The sequence below is a fragment of the Rhea pennata genome, chromosome 1 (assembly GCF_028389875.1).
Source record: "Rhea pennata isolate bPtePen1 chromosome 1, bPtePen1.pri, whole genome shotgun sequence".
NCBI lineage: Eukaryota > Metazoa > Chordata > Aves > Rheiformes > Rheidae > Rhea > Rhea pennata.
The window spans coordinates 43,746,989-43,772,649 of record NC_084663.1 but is presented as its reverse complement, the minus strand read 5'-3'; the positions used below and the strand labels follow the sequence as shown (position 1 = coordinate 43,772,649).

Below are 25,661 nucleotides of genomic sequence, written 5' to 3'. Positions count from 1 at the left end.
GAAAAATTTGTATTTTATGTAAATTTATATAACAGAAGTGTCATTAATATTTTAACATAACTAAGTATATGTAAATTAAGTTATTCAAATTAGCTTATTTGCACAAATCATATTTAGGAAAAAGTCCTAAACAATAGTCAGATTATTTAAAAATAGGCTTTTATTTGTAGTACATAATATAGTGAGAAGGATGAAGCTGTGCATGACAGGTGCTAGTTGGATGAGATACTCCTAGTTTTTTATTTGGTACCTTAAATCTTGTGTTCTTCTGTTAAAAGCATTTTTACTGTGCATAATAATGTGAGGTACAAGAGTGAGCTCATCAAAGGTCTGTCTTGGTTAGTTAGGGTACCCAGTGAATGTCTAATCATGGTTTTCTTCCCTTGTTTCTTTTTTTTCCCTCATTGTGATAACTTGCAATCAGAGGTGGGATAAAGGATTATTGCTTTTATTTTATGTTATTGTTTTTGTTCTGTCCAGCTTTGCTACTTCAACTGGCTAAAACTAGAAAGCAATGAAAGCTTGACCTAGGCCCTGCTAAAGCAGAAGATTACGATGTCAGTTGGCTAGCTAGATCACTAGTGTAGCCCTTAACAGTTTGCGTGAAGCTCTAATAATGTAGACAAGTTTGTTTTCTTCCCCTCTATTCCAAAGGAGGGCAGTTTTCCCTCCTGAAGAACTTCCAGCTGTAAGAAGTAAAAGCTAGAAGCAGGGGAAAAAGAAAGGAGGCTTGGGACACGAGGATTAAATTAAATCCAAGGAACATAAAAATGAACAAACCTGATCTACACAAGCAGATTCTTCTATTTGGATATTCCTAAGTATTTGGATGAATTTTTGTTCAAGTAGGTGATTAATTTGGCTGAGAAATTGTATTGGAGGATATCAAAATATTAGATGCTTTACACTGAAAAGCTACTTGGCTCAAACTTCTTTATTTACCTGTATAAAGGTGATTATGTTTACTGATCAAAAACTTAAAATTTGAAATACTATTTTTTTGTCCCAGCAAAATTTAAGAATATGTATACATGACTCAGCCTTCTCAAATTTAGTATTTATAGATTGTTACCAAATTTTTATCATGAAAACTAACCAGTATGTGTCAATTATAATACCTGCTTAATAAAAAGGCAGCTGCATTTTATTGTATGAAATTTTTATTTATTTCCAATCTAAATATCATTTTTTTAAACTGAAGACTACTCCTGTACTTACTGGGAGGTGCATGTGCAGCATTGTACATCCATGTCACACTCTGGAAAGTGCATCACTAAGGTGGTCGAAATGGTCTTGAGAGCTCACGCTGCCAAGACTCAGGCCACAGGAGTGGTAAAGCCGCTTCTAAAGTGAGTGAAATTCAGTTCTGGTTTTGACTTGCAAATTCCAATACTCTTCAAATTGGTGCTGCTGGGAAATGACGTAGATTTCAACCTATGTCTAGCTAAAACAAACAGCTATCCTATCTCCTTTGTGTTCGTGTGTGTGTATATATACGTATATCCACACACACACACACACACACACATATATATGTATATACACGCACAACACACCTACCTAAGCCTTTAGTGCTCAAGACAGCTTTTGGATTTGTACATCTATCTTAGTATAGCTGTTGTGCTGTATTATTGAGCTGGTCTTCAGTTCTCCATTTCTTTCAATAAACTTATATTTTTTTGGCCTGCAATGTGATTATAAAGTTGACTAAGAAATTTGTACCTACACTTAAAAACAAGCTGTGTTTTCCACAGAATGTATTCGTTTTTGATTTGAAGGAAACCCAAGGATGCAGTAGAATTCAGAAGCAAATCTGTTTCTCAGATGCTAAATAGTATGCATTTCAAGAGAGTGCATTGTGTAAAGTTCAGGTGAAGGTTGGTTTGTAGCATCCCTTCTCCAGCATCTTCACCAGATTTGTTTCAATATATTGAGCTAGAAGAGAAAAGTTAAATTAGATCTGTTCCAGTGTCGGTATGATAGTCTTTGAGTACTGTTTGCTTTGAAAGCTGTATCTGGTCTCTTTTCTATAAAATAATTCTGCAAGGGCTTAACCTTTGTTCATGGCATCTCATGTTCCCAGGTTTATTTTTATTTGGTAGATAGTCTTGATTTTTTTTTTTGTTGTTGCTTGGAATATAAGGATGCCAGTGAAGTTTAGTATTAACCTTGTAGAATGCTGGCTTTAACTAAGAGATGATCTCTTACGCTTCTGCTTATTAATGTGAAGGTGGGAAGTTTAAGTGCTCTTGAATAGGTTTGCAGACAGCTAAACAGGAAAACAAATACTTGTTTGAAACTAGACTTCCAGGTAATATTTAGTAGTTTTTTTTTTTTTTTTTTTGGGGGGGGGGGAAGGTTGTTTTGTTTGTTTCTTTCCCAAGAAAAATGGGAAGGCTGTTACTAGATTTCATTGTTCTTTCTATATAATACCTGTTGAAGTGAGTTTTAATCCATGACTGCAGTTCCCTGGCAGGACTACTAATATCTCTGATTATAGTAAGGACCACATTAGGCCAAGCTTTCCTTTTCCAGTTATTTGTCTCAGTGGAAGTTTAAATGTACAAGAATAATGATATCTTTTACTTGAAACACATCAAAAAGACCTGAATACATGTATTTAATTACAGGCATAATTAAGAGCCATAATTAAGAATCTTTGAGGGTTTAAATAGTAGGAAATCCCTATGAAATTAGTTTTATGACATGTAGATGACTTTGATACCAACAACCATACATTTGAGTATTTGTCAAGAATTGTGCTTTTAAATTTATAGTTCTAACTGTAACTTTATACTAAAAGGTAGAAGAACTTAATCACGTGTAGTTAAACATTTAAGTGTAACATCTAAGATGAGGCAAAATTGTAGTCGGTATGGAAGTGACATGATATTATACTCTTAATGAATATTTGAGCTAAACAGTTACCAGTTCTCTGTAGCTGCTGGTTTGTCCACTTCTTTTGAACTTAAAATATAAGGGAACTTCTGTTGTGATGCACTCCTGCATATGGCAAGGTGTTCACAGGAAGTGGAATCAGCAGCTAGAGAAATTTGCGTTCTGGCTTGATTTGTCTACCTCCGTCAGTGTTTGACGGTTGTACAGCATTTGAATTAAATAAAGATGCTTGATGGGCGCTTTGTTTCGGTTGTCTCTGCATGCCTTCCCCTTAAGACTTGAAGGGACATGAAAGATAGCGTCAGCTGCAAGTGGTGTTTTCTGTTGAGAAACAAACTGTTTTTTACCTTGTCTACCTGCTTTTGCAGTGTAGTTTCTAAAAGGAACCTCATTTTATATATTAAACTGCAGTGTTTCAAAAATATTTTTTTGAGAAAAATATGCTACCTGTGGGGGGGGGGGAGAGGGAGGATTTGAAATTTAAAGTTATTCCAGAACTGAATCATAGGCTAGGGTGTGAGTAATATAAACAATAAACTTTGAGCTGCCAGAACTTCAGAGCACGGGGATGTTCTTGAAATGATTTGTTAATTTGAGTTATTTAATATGACATCTTTAATTTCTTATGAGCCAACTCTCCAGAATTTTAAATAGTATTAATAGCATTAATTGAAAATAGTAGATGCATCATATATGCAATGTTTACAAAAAAGTTATGAAAAATAAGGCTAGTATAGCAAAAAATTAGTATCAGCTGTTTTTATCAAGTATACTTTCAAGGTATATTTCCTCCATTTTATTAGTAAACATACTCTTGAAGAATAGTTTTTAGTAAAATCCTAAGACTACATTTTGTCATCTGCAGCGACACTCCATGTTTTCTCAACTTGTTGAGAAATATAAGGTTGCAGGTTGCTGAATGAACACTGGAAAGACTATATTTAATTTCATGATTAAACAACATTTGTTATGCTTAATATTGGATTAATACCTGAAGTTTTATTTCAGCACCCAGACTGTCCTGTTTCTTGCCATAAATGTGAACATTAACAGCACTCTTTCCACCCTAAGTCCTATATGAAAATTCAGCAGAAGTAAAATACATACTTTTATAGTGATTCCTTAAAGAATAAATAAAAGCTACAAGGGGTGATGTTTTATTACCTAAATTGTAGGTCATTCTTATTACTCATTTTTCTGGAAGCATTCCCAAATATTCAGTGAGGCTTAGAACACTATTATTACTAGTCTTGGATGCTTAAGATGTTTTGCTTTGTATGAAAAAATTGAATGAATAACCCACAAATAAATTTAATATGCAAAAAAGGTTTAGTGTTTAGTTTACCTTTTTTAGTTAAAAAAAAAAAAAATAAGTTTAGTGGATGTATCCAGTAGATTAACTGGAAGCTGTAGCTTGGAATTTAGATATGTCCTGATTTCGTTTCATATGTCTTACTGCTACTTAATTTGTTTTTGCTGCTATTTAATGGTAAACATAAATATATGATGTACTGAATGTGGAAAATTGGGTTTGCTTTGGGTCTTCTGACCAAATTTTTCTACTTTTTCTGTTAGTGGTTTGTTAAAAGAAAAAATAGTTAAGAATTAAAATATGTAAATCTTCTTTTTTCTTCCCCCAAGGAGAGTGAAAATAAATGCAATTAACGAACAAAAGATGTTTCATAATTAGTGTAACTAGTGAAGGCTGGTTTCCTCTGTGCTAATAAAAATCTCCACAAATGATGGCAAAAAGCATCACAAACTGAGTCTGGTTTTCTGGTAGTGGTAATTATTTGGCTAGCGCTGAGCTTGCTGGTGGGCCAGCAAGAAGGCCCAGGGAGAACCAGTAACTGGAGTTCACACCAAAGTTCCTCTGTGGCAGCATTAACTGAGGGGGCTCATCCTTAATCCACCTGATGACTTTCATGAAAGGGAGAGGATTTAATTCCTGCATTGTCTATTTCTTTTTCAGTTCCAACTGAAACTGCTGAGGGAGGGAGGAAGGGCAGCCAGATAGACACAATGAGTAATATAATTTCCTTAGGAAGTCTGTGTAAAAGAAAATAGGCTAAAATGTGTTGTAGGTTTAAAGGCGAGAGTGGTAGAAATGGTGGAAAATTTAGGAATGTGTTATCTTAGAAAAATGCCAGTTTCAACACAGAAGCTTTTAACAGGGGGAATTTCTTCACTGAGAGTGACAGAGCACTGGCACAGGTTGCCCAGAGAGGTTGTGGAGTCTCCTTCTCTGGAGATACTCAAGGCCTGCCTGGACACTACCCTGTCTACCATGCTCTAGGTGACCCTGCTGGAGCAGGGAGGTTGGACTAGATGATCTCCAGAGGTCCCTTCCAACCTTGCTGATTCTATGATTCTATGAACACAGGATTTCCAATGGGTGAAATTTCACAGTAGAACAAAAACTTGTTTCTCTGATAGTGGAAATAGAACATGAAGGTGAATTTCAGAATATGGCTTCTCCTGAATATGAAAAATGTTTTAATAAAACCTACAATCTACTTTAATCGTGTCCAGATAATAGTTTATTGCTGTCCTCTTTCCTATTTCATTAATTCTCATCGTGTTTCTGATCCACTTTAGATGCAGTTAAACAAAGAATGTTGGCATAGCTGTAAGCATGGCATGTGGTGGCAGAGGGAACAAGTAATTGAGGGTAAAAAGAGAATAAGAACCTCTTTCAACCAGCTCTGCTGCTAGATACGGATACTTTCCCTTAATTTAATTCTTGGTTACTCTTGATCTTCATTTTTAGTTTTGCTTCAGGAGATGATGCTCTTTTAAGAAATATTTTAAGAAATGTTCTTTTACGTGATAACTCTAGCCTAGCACATGAAGTTAGCATGAAAAACACTTCATGAGAGAATGCTCACCTTTTATTTTGGAAAGGCCTCTGTCCAAGTTGGTTTTATATGCTTGAGTATTTGACCCTGTGTTCTTTTTACCTTTCAGCAATTGGGAATAGTAAGAGACGGCTGACTTTGTTCATCTTTTTCCAAAAGCTATTTGAGTAACTTTTCTCTTCTCTCTGGCCTTGATGTTTCTGCATGAAATGGTATGAGGAGGTTGTTAGGTACAGGAATAACCGAAAAGTGAGTATCCTTGTTACAGAATATAATTACATTTTGCCATCTTGATGTAAATTTGAAAGCAATTTGTGTTGAAGGGGTGGAACTGTATAGTCCATAGGAAACAGAACTTCAAACAGTTTTGAAGGAGAAATGTGAACTCCATTCAAGTACTGACAATTTTTTTTATTATGTGTACAAACATGTTAATGTTTTGCTTAGTTCCACTGGACTTGGTTTACTAGATAAAGGAAGGGACAAACTGGTCTATAGGCCACTGTATGAGACTGTTCTGCTTCTCCTTTCCTCTTGTTTCCTCCTTTTCCACAAGAATTGTCATTACAGGCAAACTTGTTCTTGCCTTATTAGTGGAAGTAAGCTGAAGTAAACAGGGAGAGCCAACAGTTTGCTTGACCTTTTTTCATGTCAGTATGATAATTCTGACATTGATTTAGCTGTTTTGTTACCATCATGAGTTGAACACACAGATTTCTTATGGAGAGGGTAAAAAAAATCTTGCTGACAGTAATACCTATTCCTTGTCTTCTAATTTGTAGGTAATGGATGACATTTAGTATTTATGCTAAGAAATAAGCAAAACAGGAGTGGATTCAGTTTTGATTCAGTCAGGTTAAACTTGAGTATCAGGATTTCTAGTCTTACAGTTTTGTGCTAAGGTTATTTCTGGTAGAGTACTGAGGGGACTGTATCAATGAATATGGCAGAGGTAGAATGTCTAAATGTGATATAGTGGGAATTGTTTTAATGTAAAAGTAATGTACCAGCTCATGGTTGGCTTGTTTCATCCCTTTAAGAGTAATATATTACTCTGTGTTATGCTCTTTGACTCTTCTGTGTATTGAGAATAAACAAAAAATGAAATGTGGTGACAGAGGTTAAACCTGTAAACTTTATTTTTTTTAATAGAAGCAAAAAGTACTAGTTTGTGGAATAGGGAAAGTTATTGGTCTAGTGACAGTAAAATGTAATCTTTCTTAATCTTTCTTTAGAAAATATCAATTTTTTAAAACATCAAACCTTGAAACCTCATTAGATGTCATTATTGAAGGAAAAAAAAAGTGTTGTAGCTCAAAAAAGATGTGTATGGTATACTCTTTGTATGCAGTAGTTTGTCTAACTGATTACTTGTCTGTTTTCCTACAAGGCTTCTGATACTTTTTTTAAATACAGACTTTTTTTTTGTCTTTTGGGGAGGAGTACTGTCTACTGAATTCTTTAGGTGGTTACTCACCGAGAGACCAAATACTCTAGATATTTGTTTTAAAGCTATCTATTTTTAAGGTTACTTACTAACTGAAGTCCACCCGTCACCTGTGTACTTCGTACCTGATAGTGGTGATGGAGCCAGCTAGAACACATACCACTTACATGGGGATATAAAGTCAGGTTGAATATGGTTAAAGATCTTTAACATGTTCAGCAGGCCTCTGCTTATTCTTATGAAGTGATTGGAAAATATTTCTGGGGAAATTTTTGAAATTTTGTTTCATTAAATGCAGTCATTTTCTTTCCAGAACAAGTTGGGACTCACCTAGGGTTTGTGTGGGAGCAGTGGGCTGTTCTTTTTAGCCCAAATCTTGAATTGCTCTAGAAAATGAAAGCAGCCTTATTTCTTGAACCTGGATACTTTTCCTTTGAGATTTAATGTATCAGAAAAGGTAACCAGACTTTGTATTATCATCCTTGCTTTCCTTTGGTTCTTTTATGATAAATTATTCTAGTTTCTAAATTAGTTTCTTAAACAATATTTGATTGCACTGTCCAGCTGTTGTTCAGTTGGGAGCCTGCTGGCTAATTTCTATCAATATTTGACAGCGTAGTAGAGGCCTCAGAAATGCTCGCTTTCTGCTGGGTTTTGCAGAAACCGGGCCCTGCGATAGGAGACGCCAACCAGTGCTCTGGTAGAAGAGCTTTGGCGCAGGCTCCCGTTACGTTCTGCGTGCTCTGCGAGCTGGCTGGCGTGCGATGTCCGCTTATTTGGTGGCAAGGTGGCATTGGGACCAAACCTCGAGGCCCTGGGTCACTTAGCCAAAGGGGAAGCGAGGCTGCTGGTGGGAGCCCAGGGTCCCCAAGGGCAGGGCTGGGGCAGGGGAGGTGAACGTGCAGAGCAGAGGCTGGTACTGGAGGGGCTGGAGCGGGCCCTAGGGTGGAGGAAGGCTTGTGGTGTCCTGTGAGGAGACTGTGATGGACGTGTGCATGTGAACTTATCTTTCAAATTCACTATGATATCAGTGGACTTTAACTTTTGCTGTTTACATATTGCATATGTATTGTTTTTTCCTGTGTCATAATTTTCAGGGTACTGCATACTGAGATTTAGGACAGACTTTTCTGAGGCTGTTTCTTTAAGTTTATCATGCAGTGTGAAAAGTTTTCCTTTTGGGTTAAGCTGTCAGTCTCCAACAGTAGAGGCACTTCTGGCACTCGATAAATATCACTTTTAGAAGTGGATAGGAAGATAACACAATGATAATGAGAGGAGAAATGGAGGAACAACAAGATAAAATTTCTTTTATAATGTTTTTCTTGGCTTTCTGTCTTAAGGTACTTGCTGATAATCAAAGGTGTTTCATATGATGAGTGTGAGTGGCAGGGTCCATCAAATCACCTGTGATGCTAAAGGCAAAAAGGGGACAAGAAGTAGGATGTATTATATAAATGTCCTTCCGCAACAGGATCAATTACATTTCCTTTTCTTCACTTTAAGATAGCTGATACTTTTTTTTTTTCTTTTTTTATGGGAAACCCTCTGTGACATCCAGAAGAATTAAACCTTGCACTTGACGATTTTAAAATAATCTGTGTAAAGAAGCTCAAAGGCAATACACTGTTAAACTGTACAGTGGCCTTCTGGTTTTATCCGTTTCAGCTTCTCTGGTTCGTGTTGTTCTTTAATAAAATTGCTGTAACAATTGCTCAGAATTTATGATCAGTTATGAGGAACATATTTATATCTCTCAAATTTGATCACCACTGCCGATAGCTTCCCATTTATATCTACAAGTAAATAGCAGTTATTCTTATATTGTCTTAATGTATATAATCGTGCTGATTGCACATTCATGAAAAGCAAAGATAATCTCTGATAATACATTAGAAGTGCATTTGAGCTCTCCTGATTCTTGCCATATATGGCACAATAAACTGCCCAAATTTGGTCAAATATTTTTAGCCACTTAGTCATATGTCTTTTTGTGCTGCATATGTAAGCTTTTGATTTACTTAGCAACAGTATTTTTATGAGTATGTCTTGCCAGTTTTTTCTTATGTATACTTGAAAAATGGGCAAGGTTTGCTCTGTAGATGGTTTGTGTCACAGCCAGATGGTCTAGCCTTTTTTTCTTTTCTTAACATTGCTAATCAATTTTAAGATACCCTTGTTCACAGGTTATGCATTTTGGAGGACTGCAGTTTACCTGAATATGCAGCATAATGAAGAGTAGCATTGAAAAGACTATATTTAAAAATGCTCAGAAAACTTAAAAATTTTCTAAACAAATACACATTTATTTTTCTTATAAATTGACAGATATTATATATGTAGGATGCCAATGGTCAGGCAAATTAGAATTTTTCTAGAAAAACTAGATATATACTGTATGTGTTAAAACATTAACTCAGCTTTTTTTTTTTTTTTAAGTGTAAACATCTTTGTTTCTTGATTTCTTTTCATCGTGAACTGAGTTATGACATCATGTGATTAGTTACTTTTTGCTTGAGTAACAAGAATTACTTCAAAAGAGAAAAGATTCTTTTGCTGAAGAATGTTTCACTATCATAAGCATTGTACACTGATGCATTGAAAGCATTGAAGATCATATGCTTGAGCAATAGATACTTTGGTGTGTTAATAAATCAGATTATTAAAGTAATTATCTCTTGACTTGAGAGAAAGAAGAGGCTAGTGTTAATTTTGTAACTTAAAAATATCCTATAGATAGGTGTTTATCAAAAATACCTGAAAAGACAGGAAGAAGACTTAGGTTTATTAACATTTTCACTCAAAAGCTTGTGGTTTTGTTTTTAGTTGAAAAACAAATAATGTGAGCAGTGTGCTCCAGGACTAGTTGCCATACCGCTGAAAGTTTATGGATGAACAAGTTGGGATTGGACTCGTTGTTAAAACAGCTCCGCGTTGCATTCTAAACAAAGCCCTAAGTTCATATGTTATGAAAGCAAAGGGGGTCAGAGAGGGATAATTCCTTGCTGGTTTTGTTTGGCTGGTTAAGCAGGGCAGCTGCACATCTCCCTTGCCTTGTACCTCTTGCCTCGGCACTGCAGAAATGACCATAGAAATATCAGAGAGGAGGGGAGTTTCTGAATTTTTCTTGGATGGCACAATTGCTTAAATAAGGAAAGTGAGATTTTTGCAGTACTGAAATGGAATATAACTTTCAACATTTATCTCTGTTGGAAGTATTCTAAAAAGTAAAAACTGTACCTTGCACTTTCGTGGAGGAATAATTCTGTAGAAGCATGTAGGAGCCTGACAATATAAGTTTCCATTTCAGCCTTCTGACACTTTAGTATTGTTGTTTTGTTAAGCTAAAAAATTAATACCAGTCTTGTGGGGTCTAGCTGTTTTGAGTCGTTTCTGTCCTGAAATGCAGCGCAGAGGGACTTTTCTCTGTGTTGTACTCTGCCCTTTTAAGGGCAGCAGTATGGAAGTTGGCAAGAAAACCCACAGAGCACCCTGTGAGAAAAATACTCAAACGCAGAGAAGAAAGGCAAAATAGGAGCCAGTCAGGATGCAGAGCTGGAGAGTGGCAGCCGTTCTGCGTCTGCAACATTGTTTGCTTGGTAATCAAGATAGACACTATATAATGTGGGCAGAAAAGATACCATCTTTACAGTGTGCTAAATTGATACCCAAGTAAACTTTCAAAACAGCAGTGATTAATAGGCTGTTAAAAGATCTATGGTATAGAATACTGGGCAGTAGAAAACAGCAGGGTGTCCTCAAAATGCAACTCGGCATCTCCATCCATACTCCTTAGTTTCAGCCATGTTGTAATTAAAGCCGTGTTATGGTACTGGTTTCAAAACTGCTGCTCCTCTCTTGGTTAAAATGCTACTGTGTGGTGTAGCCAGATCATTGGCAACTGAAATACCATCTTGGCTGAGTAAGCTGGGCCTGGCATGGAGCGAGGTCTGGGGGCTTTGTAAAGGGAGCTGGAAAACAAGGTTACAGTGACAACTGTAAATGATTTTACTGAAAATAGAACAGTTTTATCTGAGGAAGTCATATTTGTTGGCTTTGTTAAACTCTTTTGTTTGCTTGGATTCTTTTAAGACTTTCAGCTTTTTCTGATGAACCTGCAATAGCTACTTTTCTCTCAAATTTGTCAGATCCTAACAAACCATGCTTCCTTATCATACCTGAAAATACTCCTTTTTTTATTTTTCCTGAAGATGTTTCTTAAAAATACACAATATTGGAAGAACAACTTTAATGTGAACTTACTTCTTAAATCTTTCTTTCCTTATAGGCTTGTATAGATGATAACGTAGATATGGTGAAATTTCTGGTGGAAAATGGAGCAAATATTAATCAACCAGATAATGAAGGCTGGATACCTCTACATGCAGCTGCTTCCTGTGGATATCTTGATATAGCAGAGTAAGGTTTTTTCCTCTATATTTAAAATACATGTATTTTTGCTAATACATTGTTGGAGGGGCATCAGAAAAAGATGGCTTTCATAAATTGCCTTTTTAGGTGCTCCTGGGGGCAAATAGTGAGACAGAATGCTTTTTATATAGTAATTCAGTTATGAAGTGTGCTGTGTGTATAGCTATTTGTGCATTGTATTTTCTCTTTTTAGCTCTCTTATGCTGCATCTTCTCTAGTTATAAGATAAAAACATTTAAGACTGTTCTTCATGTCTTTTTTTTTTTTCTTCTGTAGAAAGATTGTTATGGTGGGGGGAGGAAGTTCAGGTTTGTTTTAGTAGTAGTCTGAAACATTGTCCAGACTTAGGTGTGTGTGGGGAAATTGATTTTGTGATTTTATTTGCAGTTTTGATACTTTTGTTTTTCAGGTGTGGTATAAGTTAGTGACTTGGCTAATTATTTTGGCTGTGGAACAAAACCTTACAGTTGAAGTTAGATGCCTCTTATGGTATTAGTTGAAGCTTACTCAATGCTGAATTCTATGGATGGTTTTGGAGTTATTCTTGAAGCCTGTTGTTGGCCGCTGAAGATGTGCTAAAATCAAAAATTTCCAGAGGTTGTCTGTCTTGATTTGAGGTAGTGATTGATTAGAGAAAATGTGTGGCATGTGGCATTTGCTGTCTACTTGTAGACTTTCAGATGTTCAGCATGCTGCTCTTGTAGTAAAGAGGGCAGTAGTATCTTTCCAACAGGTGTTTTGGGTAAGCACAGATTTCTGCTGTACTGAGTGTGCTGTCTGATCTGTTGTAAGATTTGGAGAAAATAAGGTAGTATTTTATCATCAGATTATGTTAGTGTAACAGTGTCAGTGTTTTGACATTGAAATTTCAAATTTAAGGGATGGTTAATTGACAGTCTGTCCTAAAAGTATGAAAGATATGATTATTTGAATCTTATGGGAAAGAAAAATTTGTGGAGACCATTTACTTGTATACTTTTCAGTGAGAAAGTGGTATTTTTAATGTTCAAGGGGTGGAGTGCTCCATGTGTCCGTTTTATAACCAGGACACTACGTCATTGCTGACTTCTGTAACGTGCCTTTTTACACTGTTCTGATGTTTGACGCTATCGTCTGTTTTGCGTGCACGCTGAAAGTGTTAACTTGTTAATCATACTTCAGTGTGCAGGGAAATTCTCTTCATGGTAATACAAGCCTTTCTCCAATTCAAACCTTCATTTTTTCTAAGATAGGTGGCTCATTTGGAAGAAAAAAATAAAAACAAAGCTACATTTTTGTTCTGGCATTGTAGCCTAATGTAGACGGATGTTTAGGGAAGAAAGAATGATGTATTCCCTTGTCAACAAGAAAATGTTTCCATATTGATCTGAGTATATTAAATCTGTAACATTCCTGAAGCCTGTTACCTGTTTTTTATTCTATCTTTGGCAGAACTTATCTATGTACTTTCTCTAGATGAATCTTAAATGAGAGTATTGTGTTATAACCCTGTTCCTTTTCTCCTACTCACAGAATGAAGTGGTCAGGAAGCTAGTTTTGTAGGACATCTAAAGTTGTTGGAAGAACAGTGTTTATAGAGTGCAAGCAGTTTTGAAGATGAGCTGTTGAAGCTGATTTCCAGATATAACAAAGAAGAGTAACCTGACCTGAATGGAGCAATATTTATATCTGTTGCAGCCCATAAAGTTGAGATTTTCTCCTAATTACTTTTCCAGGATCTCAGCTTCAGATCATTTACAAAATTGACAACAAAATTTGCAGCTAAGGCAGAATTGAGGGAAAGAGATAATGTAATAAGATTACCAGTGGTTAAAGTTTTTTTAATTTGGCCCATGTATATGCTGGGTCCAACATCTGCCCCGGTGAGAAAGCAGCTTCCTTGGAAAGCATACAAGAGCATGTATGTGTCTGTGTCTGAATCTGATATGTTTTATTTCTAATTTTTCTGATTCATGGAAGGGAACTTTACTTTTGGGTAAATAATGGAGTTTGTGTATATATAGTTCTGAAACAACTACAGCTAATAACTTGTCATCGTTCATCATTTCAGCCCCATTTTGGCACTGATACCATGCTGGGATATGGTCACATTGCTAAAGGACTGAGTGACTTTGTAGCATGACCCCTACTAGCTGGGGACTTTCTTTGCTTTCACTAACTTCATTATCCAGCCTGTCCCTGTCACCCCCTGTTCTCTGCACAAGTTCTATGGCCTCTTCTCCCAGCAGCGTCTCCTGTCCCATTCCAGTTATCTGCACCTTTGGAACAGCCTTGTTCCCTTGAACGCATTTCCTACTCCTTTAAACAGGAAGATGCTTCTTTCTAAAAACTGATGCCACTTCATGCAAAGCAGAGCAAGAAAATGTAGTTTATTTAAAAAAATTAAATATCAGCTAGTTGCAGATGGAGAATTGTGCTGTACAAGCAAGAACTCCTCCATGGAAGGCAACTGTTCCTTTTCTTTGTTTGAGATCTGTAAATGCTGAGAGTGCTTCAACTTACTGGAAATTCTTTAAATAGTTCAATTTAAGAATTGCCCACTTAAAGCTTTAGTGCTCTTCTACTTTATGATCATGTGAATTAACTTACAAGTACTTGTAGTGTAGAGACACTTTAAAAGAAAATTCTTCAGTGTAACCAGAACAGATGGATTTTGGTGTAATATTCTGTGTTCATTATTTTCCCGGGGTTTTTTTTTTGCACATATAGAAATCTTTACATGAAGGAGCTTTTTTCCAATGGGTTAGCATAAATTCAAACATTAGAATCAAATGTTTTGAAAAGTTATAACTATGTGAAAGCAGGCTTTAATGCAGGAGGAATTAAACAGCAATTTTGTGTGTGTATTTTTTAAGATTTTTTTGGGGGGGCAGGACCTTAAATTTACTGAAGCATTAACAAATCTTGTAAAACAAGTTGAGTGGATATCATGAAGTCTTTTTATGTCATAGTATTTCTCTGTAGTTTAAAAGCTATATATTATTCTAGTTTCTGGGAATGAATGAATTCCTCTATAGAAAGTACAAAAATGATATTTAACAGAATTTTAAAATGCTTCTTCTTTTATTACTCAGTGCTTTGTACCAAGATTGATTGTAAAATAAATTTGAAATGGCAGAAATCTTTCGTTTTTCAAAATTAAAGTTTGTGATACAAATACACTTTCCTGTGGGCTGACTTTGTACCACACCTAGTTGTGATCTTGTAGCTGATGTATTTTTAGCCTGCTTGTGAGAATTCAGAGGCTGTAATAGTTCTACTACTTTTAATACAAATCTTTCCACTTTCACCAAAATGGAAGAACATGCATCTTCCAACAAATACCAGAAAAGCATTTTCCAAAAGTAACATAAAATTCAGTTGGGTTAATAACTTCATCTGACAGTTTACTTTTCTGTAAAAATAAATAAATAAAAAGGGTGAGGAAGATCTATTTTGAAGTAAGATGGAGGTTTTTATACTCAATACCATTTAGAATTAACGATACTAGTAACAACTAAAGTTTACTAAGAAAGTTGTTCTGCTGTATTAGAAACTTCATAAATAGCATATGCTACCTGGACTGAGGAACATGGTGTAATATGATGTACAGGGCCAGAGTCAACAATTCTTTACTACAGTTCTGCTTCCTTTCTTGTTATCAGATTGTTCAAAAGAAGTGTTTATTTGGTTGACGTTAACTTCTTTTCCGGTTTGCACTTAATCCATTTTTCTGTTAAGTCTCTGATTTTTTTTTTTCCTTCAATGCTAAAACTCAAACTGATGAAGCAAAAATGCCGTGTTCTTACTTAAATATTTAAGCATGTTCCCTATCAATGACAGCCACTGGCTGCAGACTTCTGTGGCATTTATTTTAATTTTTTAAATGTATCTGTTTTTCAGTGCTGAGTTGCTGTGCTTCCTTAATGGCTAATAATTTCTGCTTGATAATTAGCATTTCTACAATACTGCAAAACTTTCTGAGTGCTCCTAACACTTGATGTTAATTTGAAGTCTTTCTAGCACCATACAAAGTTCACCTGTTCATTTCCTTCTAGTTTCTGCTGAACTGATGTTAGGAAATTCAGCTACAGAATCCAAAGGTGAATCATACCTTTGTAGTCTGGATAAAGTCCAATCCAAAAATGTCCCTGCATTTTTTTGTTTGTTTAAGGGCATTGCTGCCAAGAGGTTTCTAGTATTTCTTCATTAGAACTGGATCACAAGTTCAGTTGCTGCAAGATCCACGCCTTGCTTCCCAGACTGTCATGAGGTTTAAAGTGTTTCCCTGAAAATACAATGAAGCTGTGCAACTTCTAAGATACTAATTCATCAGGAAAAAGCTAATTAGTTAAGAATTATAATGGCAGAGGGAGAGGGGAAACACAGAACCTTAAGATACTGAGTACATCAGTGATTTGCTCATATCTTATATATTGTCTACAGTTTTGGATTCCTCATTGCTTGAAGAATATAATCAAGTGGAAAAAGTAAAAAAAAAAAAAAAAAAAAAAAAAAAAAAAAAAGATGATGCCATGTCATTCATGTTTTGGGTGAAGACTGAGTAAGGCAGAACTAGAAAAAAGTTGGGGGGAGGTGACAGAGGGCTATAAAATTAAGGATTGTGTCAAGTTGGTGAGTAGGGATTGTTTATTCTTTCAGTCCAAGAACTAGGAACATCAAACTGAACTAATGGAGCTGTATTATGACAAAAAAAAATGTGGTTCTTCATGCAGTGAGTAATACATCTGAGGAAGTGTTTGCCAAATGTTGTTGTAAATACTAAAACTTCCCATGAGTTCAAGGGATGACTAGAAAAGTTCAAGGAGGAGAAATTCATTGAGGGTAACAATGCATGTAAATCAGATCTGGTTCAGGAAGTCCTTGAAAGCGGTTGGAAACTGGGAAGGTGTTTCAGGAATAGCAAGTATTTGCCCCATTTTTATTCTCCTTGGAGATGCGCTTTTGGGAACTTTTGGAGTCCAGTCTAGATGATTGAATGGACCTTTAGTCTGATTGGGAGGCATGTTTGGTATACGTATTTGGAAATATGTATCCCAAGACTTACCACAGCTTTGAAACACATTGTTATTTAACAAGTTTGAAAGGTAGGCTGAGGCTGAGGAATTTCTTAAGTTCAGAACTTTATCACTCAGCTCATTCTGAAAATGTAGTCGTTTAGGAAGAGAACAACAGCTTGACTACCCCTATCCCTGCTGCTCTAAAACTCAGCTTACCCTCTTCCTGCCCAGAGTTTTCTACTTGTCTCTTCTCCTTCCCTGAATACATAAGGCTCGCTTTAAAAAGCGTTGGTGTAACTACAGTCTTGCTGCTGACACCCATCCATTTTGCTAGACTCCAGCCACCTGTAAGCAAACCTGGCCAAACTTGTTTGCCAAGACCACAACTAGATGTTGTCTGAAGAGCTCTCTATTTTAGTAACAGCCCATTAAAACTGAGTGATGTCCTGCAAACCTGTGCCTGGATGCGGAGATGCTCAATGATAGAGGGTTTACCTAAAGCTCTGATTGTCTAGCAGGGGTACATGGGACCCCATGTGGTGATTCCTGCCCCTGTTATAAGGATGGATCCCCTGCTTATGTAGCAGTAGCTGAACCACTTCAAAATACAGCCAACACTGAAAGGAGAATTCAGTTCAGTTTCAAAATAGTGTTATCAGACTTGAGACTACCACAGAAATAAGTGGTCATTTGCTCTTCTGCTTCCTTCCTTCTCCTCCACTGGCTCCCCCTCTCATGTTATCTGAGGCTCATGCAACACTGGTGACTGTTACTGCAAGCCTGGCCTTTAGAAGGTTTATTCGCTTTTGGATCAGTGAGCCAATCTGTCTTGCCAACAGCAGTTGGCATAAATGTGCGGGCTTAAGAAAGTCTGAGCAGCTTTTCAGATGTAGCTTGTACCTGAATCAGGAGCTGGCTTGTGGGAAGGGGGCTGCTCAGAGGTGGAGCCCTGCTGGGTCTGTCCCTTTGCAGCCTGAGCTGCTCCGTGCTCTTAGATGTTCTTGTGCGTAGCTGAGGGTGGCAGTGCCAGAAAATAGATTGCAAAACGGTTTTCCTAATTCATTTGCCTTTAAGCATTGATATCTTCATCATCCAAAGCTATTACTGGAATTTTCTCAATCTTAACACTCTTTTGCCTTAACCCATTATAATCCTAAAGAAACAAAGCATAATTTAGGCAAGGCAGATTGATAAGGATGATGTTGCAGAAGGCTCCCTTTCCTTTAGCTTTGTTCCCAGCTGTGGATTTAACTCACTGAGGAGGAAGGGGTGTTATGAGTGACATACGCAGAAGTAGGTCTTTGGAGGATGATCAGAAGTTCAGATTTGTGAATGACGAGGTGAAATTGGTGGCCTGACATAAAATACTAGGCAAACTAATATGGAGTTTAGACAGATAGAAGTGTTACAGGATGAATGAAAGTTTTAATAAATTACAAGGTGTTACTTGAAATACTATAAGGAAAGGTTCAGTAGAATGGTAAAATTTAAAGGAAAAAAAGACTGAACAGGAAACTTGACAGAACCCACTCAGAAAATAAGAAAAGGTCTTCAGAAAGACATATTGCAAAAATAACCATGAGGCCAAATAAAAGTAGGGAAAAGAAGATCTATTTCCAGCCAAAGAAGAACAGTTTTCTTAGAAGAATGACTGACTCCTTACAAGCTGATACTGGTAAAGATGGAATGTTTGTTCTGAGAGCTGTGAAAAGGTCACTGAAGGCTTTGGAGGATTGTTTCAATTAACCCCTTTCTATTTACTGCCTTGCTTCTTTCAGGAAGAACACTTAAAAAAAAAAAAAAAAAGTTTAAAAATATTACTATCTCTTGGTTAGAAAAAGAATAATTTCTGGAGGTAGGAGCAAAATATGCTAATCTGGTGATCACCATTCTTTTCTTTTTAATCAAAGCTTTTCCTCTATCAGGAACACAAAAGTTCCTCCTCCAAACTTGTATTAGATATTAGTGAATTTAAGACTAAATTTCATTAGAGAAAAGAATGAAGAAGCTTGGAAATCAGCGAGCTGGTATCGAGTGGTGTTTTCTTTTGTGAAGTTGTACTGTGGCAGTGTACTATTTTCAAAATGTTTTTGCTGCAAGTATGAACCTAGAAATAACTCCTAGGAATAATGAAATACTGAATTGTTTAAGTTGATGGTGAAATTACTTTTATAAATCACGTCGTTGTGTGGCAGAGTTTAATATTTTCTGTTGTGTAGCTATAATCCAAAGTTCAGATTAAAAAAAGCAAGTGGCAGAAGCATGCTGAGATATGGTTGATATATATTGTACTTCTATTCTTCAGAGAGCAAATCTAATAGATTTTTACAAACCTAATAGTCTTTTAATTCAGAAACATGTTCTTCAAGATTTCAGTTTGATGGAAAACATCTTTTTTTTCTTTCAATGTGCTTCATCAGTTCATTGGATCTAATGAAAGTCAGGGCACTCTTAACTCTAAGTTTTAAAAGGGCACCTAATTTTAAAAAGAAAACCTTCTTTGAGATATGAGGAAAGTTTGAGTGTCCTGAGAACAATATATAGCAGAGATCTTACCTATGAACTCTGAAGTTAAATGTGAGCATCTGAGTGATCCACATGGAAGAGAAGACAAGTCTTAGAGCTGAGATATACCCTTAAGAAACATCTCATGTCAGGCCCTTGGATGATGACCCCGTAGCTGTCCTTTGCCAGTGACTGACTGCTGTTTTCTAGGTATGACTGGGAGTTGAGGGCTGCTCTAGGTACATGAGCAACCAGCTTTTGAATAAGCGCTTGGTAAATGTGGCACCCTGAGGACCTCATAGATTAATTCTAAATTACTGTTGTAGGAAGAGGAGGTGATACTTTTTTCCTAGACTATGGAGTCTGTGGAATTGTTAGAGTTGCTGAATTTGAAATATAGTATTTATTTAGTTATATGACATGAAGATCATGTAATATGTAAAGTTGTTTTTCAGCATTGTTGTTTTGCAGGAGTAAACATGAGTGGTGTTAAGTTGTCACTCCTGTGCATGTATTTTTTTGTTTTCTTACAGCTTTTACATAAGCTTTCTTATCTACTGTGTGTTTGTCTCTATTCTGCATCATATAGTAGACTTTCTAACAAAACTGAAACAACTTACACGCCTACTTCTTTATCACAGCTTTGTGTTTTGTGGCATATCCAAATGTACGTCATTTCAGTGCAAGTGATCCTGTCTCTGTGTATTTTTCTAGACTTACTGTCCTTTACAGAGGCAGGATAAAAGTTTCCTGAACTCTTCTAAAATCCATGTAAATACAATGTCATGTCTGTAGAGATATGAGGCTGTTATGCAGTGGTAAGTGAGATGTTCAGATACAACTCAGCTATTAAGATACAAAAAAAAATTTTTTTTTAATAAACAGCAGATAGGGCAGGAAAAAAGCATGAAGAGAGAATTAGTTGATTTACAGATGAGGCCCTGCTTAACAAGTATTAACAGAAACCAAAGTTTACCTTGAAACAAGTATGTTTTCAAGGAAGCTCAAGGTTGACTGATCAGATAGAAGGAAACAACTGCTATGAATTATAGACTGCTGATACTTAGAGAGGTGTCAGATTGAGTTCAGTACTGCTGGATGATGCAAAAGGCTGCATTACAACAGTAGTGTTGCTTAATACAGAGATTTGGTTATTACATTATTGCATAATATGATTCTAAACAAGAAGATAAAATTTGTGATGTAATGATTAATGCTTATTTCTGTTTCAGTACAGTAAGAAGTTTTTTCTGAGTTGATCATCAGTTTTTCTGATGTAAATGCTACCACGTAGTTGTTGGAGGAAAATAAATTTGCTAGTTTAGTTCCATAATCATAAATTTTGGTGAAATAGAAAGCAAGCAGTTAAAAATCAAGAAATCTACAATGCCTCCTGTAGCCAAATTAAATGATGCTGTTCTTGATAAAAGGCAAAGGGGAAGGTGAGTTAGCTGTGTGATGGCTTCTTACATTGGTGAGGAAATACGCTGAGGAAAGTGGGCAGTAGTATGATTTTCCTTTTTCCTTCTCCTTTCCTACCTGCATGCTGCTGTTATCTCTCCTTTTCAGTCAGTAGAACCCGATCCCAAGTATTCACCTTGACAGTTCCTTAAACTGTCCGAATTGCTGGAGGCTTCATTCTGGAAAGCATCCTGAGCACAACAGAGACAACATGTGGTAGAGTTACTATATTCCTCTGCAGGGGTCTATTAACTCACAAGATAATTTTCAAATGTAATTTTTATTTTTGCACTGTTGAGTGCAGTCTTGTGGTCCCACTCTCATATACACAATTGGGGATGCAGGGGGAAAAGGGTTATCAGTTTTAGATAAAATATTTGTCTGGAAAAGAAAATTGGAAAAACATTTGTCTGTGGTTGAAAACCAACATGCATTTTTATTGTCAGATTTGATAATATTTAATTTCCAGTGTTTTAGGAGAATATCAGACTTCAAAACATATTGGTCCAGTAGCTTAAAATTTTTGTTTATTCTCTGTGGATTGAAGTCTTCCTTTTTAGTGTTTTTTAAGGAAATTGTGTTAAATCTTGAAAGCATTTACTATAAAAGTTCATATACTCAGGCTTGAAATATGATTGGATTTTAACTGATCAGTGTAAAAAGTATTTGTTGTTAAATTTTGTCAAAGACTTCAAAATAAAGGGGTGAAACGCTTGTTCACAAGGTGTGTAGTGAAATTAACTTTTGACATATACTTAAAAAATATATTGCTCGTTTCACTTTGTTTCTTTTCTATTGAAATTTTTGCATGGTGTTCACCCTGGCATTGCCTGACTGCAATTCATTTTTCTTTTCTGTAAATAGGTTATGTTTGCCTCCATAGCTTTGTGTTTCCTATTTTCCTGTTCTGACTCACTGTTTTACCTCCACCTAAACATTTCTGTGCCAGCTCTCATATGTCTTTCCTCTGTACAGATACTGTAAAATATGTAGGCTTTAGCTGCTCTTTGTATGCTGCAAGTAGGAATTTTTACTATTCAGTCTTGCACTGTTAATGCTTAGGTGGCCACCTTACGTACAAGTATTTCTATAGCTTATTTCTGGCTTTTTTTCATAGCTTGCTTTGAGAACAACAGGGCTAAGGCTAACCAGATACTGTTACCTTCACTGTTTTCTCCTACGCTTGTGGATACCAATAGTGAAAACAGATGTGATCCTAATTACTCTGCTTCTCTGGGTGTGAGTTACCTTGGAGGCTGGGGACAGCCACCTATGTACAGGCCTCAGTGCTGTATCAGTACGTTTTGGAGCATTGTCTTAATAAACAGGCTTATATTCTTTACGTATATATTTTATTTAGAGTAAATGGGAGGTGTTGTTTGTTTAGGGGAAGACTTTCTATTCCTGAGCAAATAAGCAACTTTTTTCATCTGTGTGCCTTATTACTACAAGATGCCTTTGATAAAAAAAAACGTCCTCACTGTGTTGAGAGGGGAGAATCCGAACAAGCTGGATTTACTACTTTCTAAGAACTCCTACCTATTGAAGGGTATATTTAAAAAAAAAAAAAAAAAAAAAAAAAAAAAAAAAAAAAAAAGCAGCTTTACACAGTAGACTGTAATTCTATAATTTAAACAAAAGATACCGAAACCTGTGTTGGATCAAAATTAAGAGGAAATGTCATTGTCTTAAAATCATTTGGTCATGTGTTTTCCAACTATTTTTTTATTCATATTATTTTAAAATATTTTCAGCTGTCTGAAATTTTCAAACACTGTATTTTAAATTAATGTTAATGTATGTTAATTTCTATCCCATGATGTACATGGGAGGAAAGAACTTATGATTACATCAGTGATCCTCAAGAAGAAAGCATAAATTCTGTCTTTTGTTGGTATCAGTTGGCTTTAAATGCACTTGTGTTTTAGTGAGAATTATTACCTGCTTTTGCTAAGTAATCCCAGATCGCCTTATCTAACCTGGTATTTTGTGTAGCTACTAGTTGGTTGTACTGCTGTTAGGGGTGACCATTACTATTTAGAAGGTGGGGTAGCTTTGTTTTTCTGAGAAAGATGTGAATATCTTCTGGAATTTGCAAAGAAACATAACTTTAAGAATGCATTTATGAACAATCCATAATGAACTGAGGAAAGCCAGAATGGCAGTGTTTAATTGTGAGACTCTTATTAAGATTTCCTTTTAATTTAAATGGCATCATAGAAACCTGTTTTTTAGCTTAGTCTTTATTCATTTTTCAGTGTTTAGAGACAGATGGTTAAGGCACAACAGCAACTGACAGCATAACATGGTGTTTTGGAAACTGCCTAAATAAGAGTTACCTATGAATTTGACTTAATTATTTTTGAAGTTGTTTAATTTCTTCCAGATCCGTCTTAAAATTATTCAGGACAAAGTGTTCTTGGCCAAGTGAAATTTGTACAGTTTTGGTTCCCATGTTAGGCGTGGATCCTTTATTTTCTTCTTTAGTATGTCTTGTGGTAGCTTCAGGAAAAAAACACAACCGTGGCAATGTTTTGTTGTAGAGAAAGGGGAACCAGGCAAATTATGCAGAGGTTGTCACTGAAAAGAATGATGAGATCCCTCCTGGTCAAGGGCCTTGTCTTCTGCATGCCAGTTGGCAACAGCTGGAGACATGTCAGATGTCCCTTTTCTGGGCAAGCGGAGTTCTTCCATACTGTGTTAGGTCAACAAGGCACCTGCCTGATGTTGTGTATTTTTATACTGTCTTGGCAAAATAATACATACAGGTGTTAAAATATGTATTCAAAGAAGTGAATTTGTAACATGTGATGTGTCTTTATCAGTAAATGTATCTGTTGGGTTTTTTTTTTTTTTTTTGTAAATAATATGTTTAAATGTGGATGTGACAGTGGTAGGGCGCAGGAGAGGAACAGAGGGTGGATGTTAGCTGTTGGCTCGTATCCAGCTAACTCCATGTTTACCTTGAAACTCGCCTAATTGCACTGGGGATATGCATACTACTTACCACAACAGAATTTGGCACAGCATTAGCCTAGTAGTATAGTATTTGCTTCTGGTTTGTTTAATTTAAAGATCAAAAGAAAAAGCTTTATTTAATCTATTATTTTGAGAAATGATGATGAATAACACCCCAAAGAAGGCAAATATCACATACAAGCTGTGATTTTATCTTGTGATACGTTGCATATCCAGGTAGTTTGCTTGCCCTCAAGTCGTATTTTCACTGTTGATAAAAGCCCTGCTTTTAGAAGGGCTAAGAAGTTTCAGGTGGGAGTTCTGTTTCTGACCGCCTGAACTATAACATTTAGTTATGGATTTAAGTTGAATAGCTGAAGCTCTTCTGTAGTGATTATTTAAAGAAATAGAAGTTCCCCTACAGGCAAACTGGTATGATGTATCAAAAGAAGCAAGTGTTCTAGTGTTAGTATACTTTAAGTTAAAATTTGAAAGAGTTTGAAAAAGCAGTATTAAAATTCTAGTCTTTATTTGTTAAATGGGGCTTGAGAACGTAATAGTTTGGGCAGATCTGTTGTTGATGGGTTTTGTATTAGTAACCTGAAAGGTTTACAAAGAAGTGCGTTGAGGAGTGTGCCAAGATTTTATATGAGCAAATCAATGATGTAATTCTGAAAGTAAGAGAAGGCAATTAAAGATACATATTCAAAAAGTTCATAACTCTTTTATTTTGTTTTTATGTCCTGTGAACGGTGGGGCAGATTTCCCCCCCCCCCCCCCCCCCCCCCCCCCCATGATTGATTGTGCAGCTGCCATGAGCAGAGTGACACTTCCTCTGGCTTTGGCTCCAGGTTATCGTTGGGTTAAAACTCCCATGGAATTCATTCAAGCAAGGGGGGGATGGGTGAGAGGCAACTGGGTTTGGCTGAAAATTGGTAATTACTTAAAACCTGCTGGGAGACTTGCTGTGCTGTTTGGTGCCACCACTAACTTGATTCCTAGGAGGCCAAACTGAAAATGCATTTTTTAAATGCGCGTGCAACATGTTGAACGTCAGTATTCAGTAAGAGATTTTTTGAGGGGTGAGGAGGTGGGGTCCTCTCCTCACATTTTAGCTATTTGAGAATAGTATTCTGGATAGTTAGAAAGTAACCCTCTGTATTTTCACTAGCAACCCTCTTTTTTCCTCTAGAGAATTCTCGAGACAGACTTCAGCCAGCAATTCTTAATGACCTGAATCAGTCCAGCAGCCGCTCTGCTCTGCTGCCTTGTGCTTGCCACTGTTCTAATAACCTTCAGGTTCAGCAAGTACTTAAAGTTAATTATATCCCTAATGACTTTGCAGACTTGTTTCCAGATATTGTGAACTGGGGCAAGGTTCGAATGTAAATATATGCCCCTGTTTCTCTTGCTAAGATAAGTGATGCCTAGCAAACTGGTATCTGCAGCCATGTAACTCACAAAATTTAGTAAATCAAAGTTTGAGTGTCTTTCAGATTTTTGAAGTAGCTACTTCCTAAATAAGACTTAAGTTTGTATTTAACCGTCTTCAAAGGGAGGTGTCCTCCTGTTTACTGTGTCTCAATATGTATTTTATTAATAGACTTATGCAATAATTTTGTCAGCTGTAGATTATTATTATTTTTTAATTGCAAGTGTAGGCAAAGTTTTGGGTAAATTTTTTTAACTTCCACTCTAGAACTTGGATTTAGTGTGGACTGTTCTGTTTATATATGGTAACCTTAGAGGTTTATTGATTGTTTCAGAGATACTGAGATTCCAGCCCTTCATGAAAGGTGTTAAAGTGTATTTTCCATAAAGTTATGGGAGAGAATCTTGGTTATATAATAATTATTTAAAAGAAATGTTCTTCCCCTCCCCAAAAGTTTTTAATTTCAGTTTACACTTTAACAGCTATTGAGGGATATATAGCAGTGATTCCTAAAACACATATTTCAAACAGAAGTATTTCTACTGTCCTAAAGCAATAGTATCGCAAAGCAAACTTGTTCTTCCAGCCTTACCCCGAGTGCCTAATGTGTGTCATGGAACATTGGGGCAAAAGTCTCAAGAATTATTTTATTTTCCAGCTCTTGTCTTTCC

The 25,661-nt window shown here is 36.2% G+C and overlaps 1 protein-coding gene across 6 annotated transcripts in view; it reads left to right on the top strand.

The window, feature by feature from the left end:
- Positions 1-25,661, top strand: part of PPP1R12A (protein phosphatase 1 regulatory subunit 12A) — a 130,593-nt gene that overhangs the window by 32,913 nt on the left and 72,019 nt on the right. For 5 of the 6 annotated variants that reach the window (XM_062584799.1, XM_062584824.1, XM_062584808.1 and 2 more), the window contains exon 2: positions 11,492-11,622. The exons of the other annotated variant lie outside the window; for it this stretch is intronic. In XM_062584799.1, coding sequence (XP_062440783.1) covers positions 11,492-11,622 — 131 coding nt within the window. The remainder of the gene's footprint in view (positions 1-11,491; positions 11,623-25,661) is intronic. 6 annotated transcript variants of the gene reach the window in all.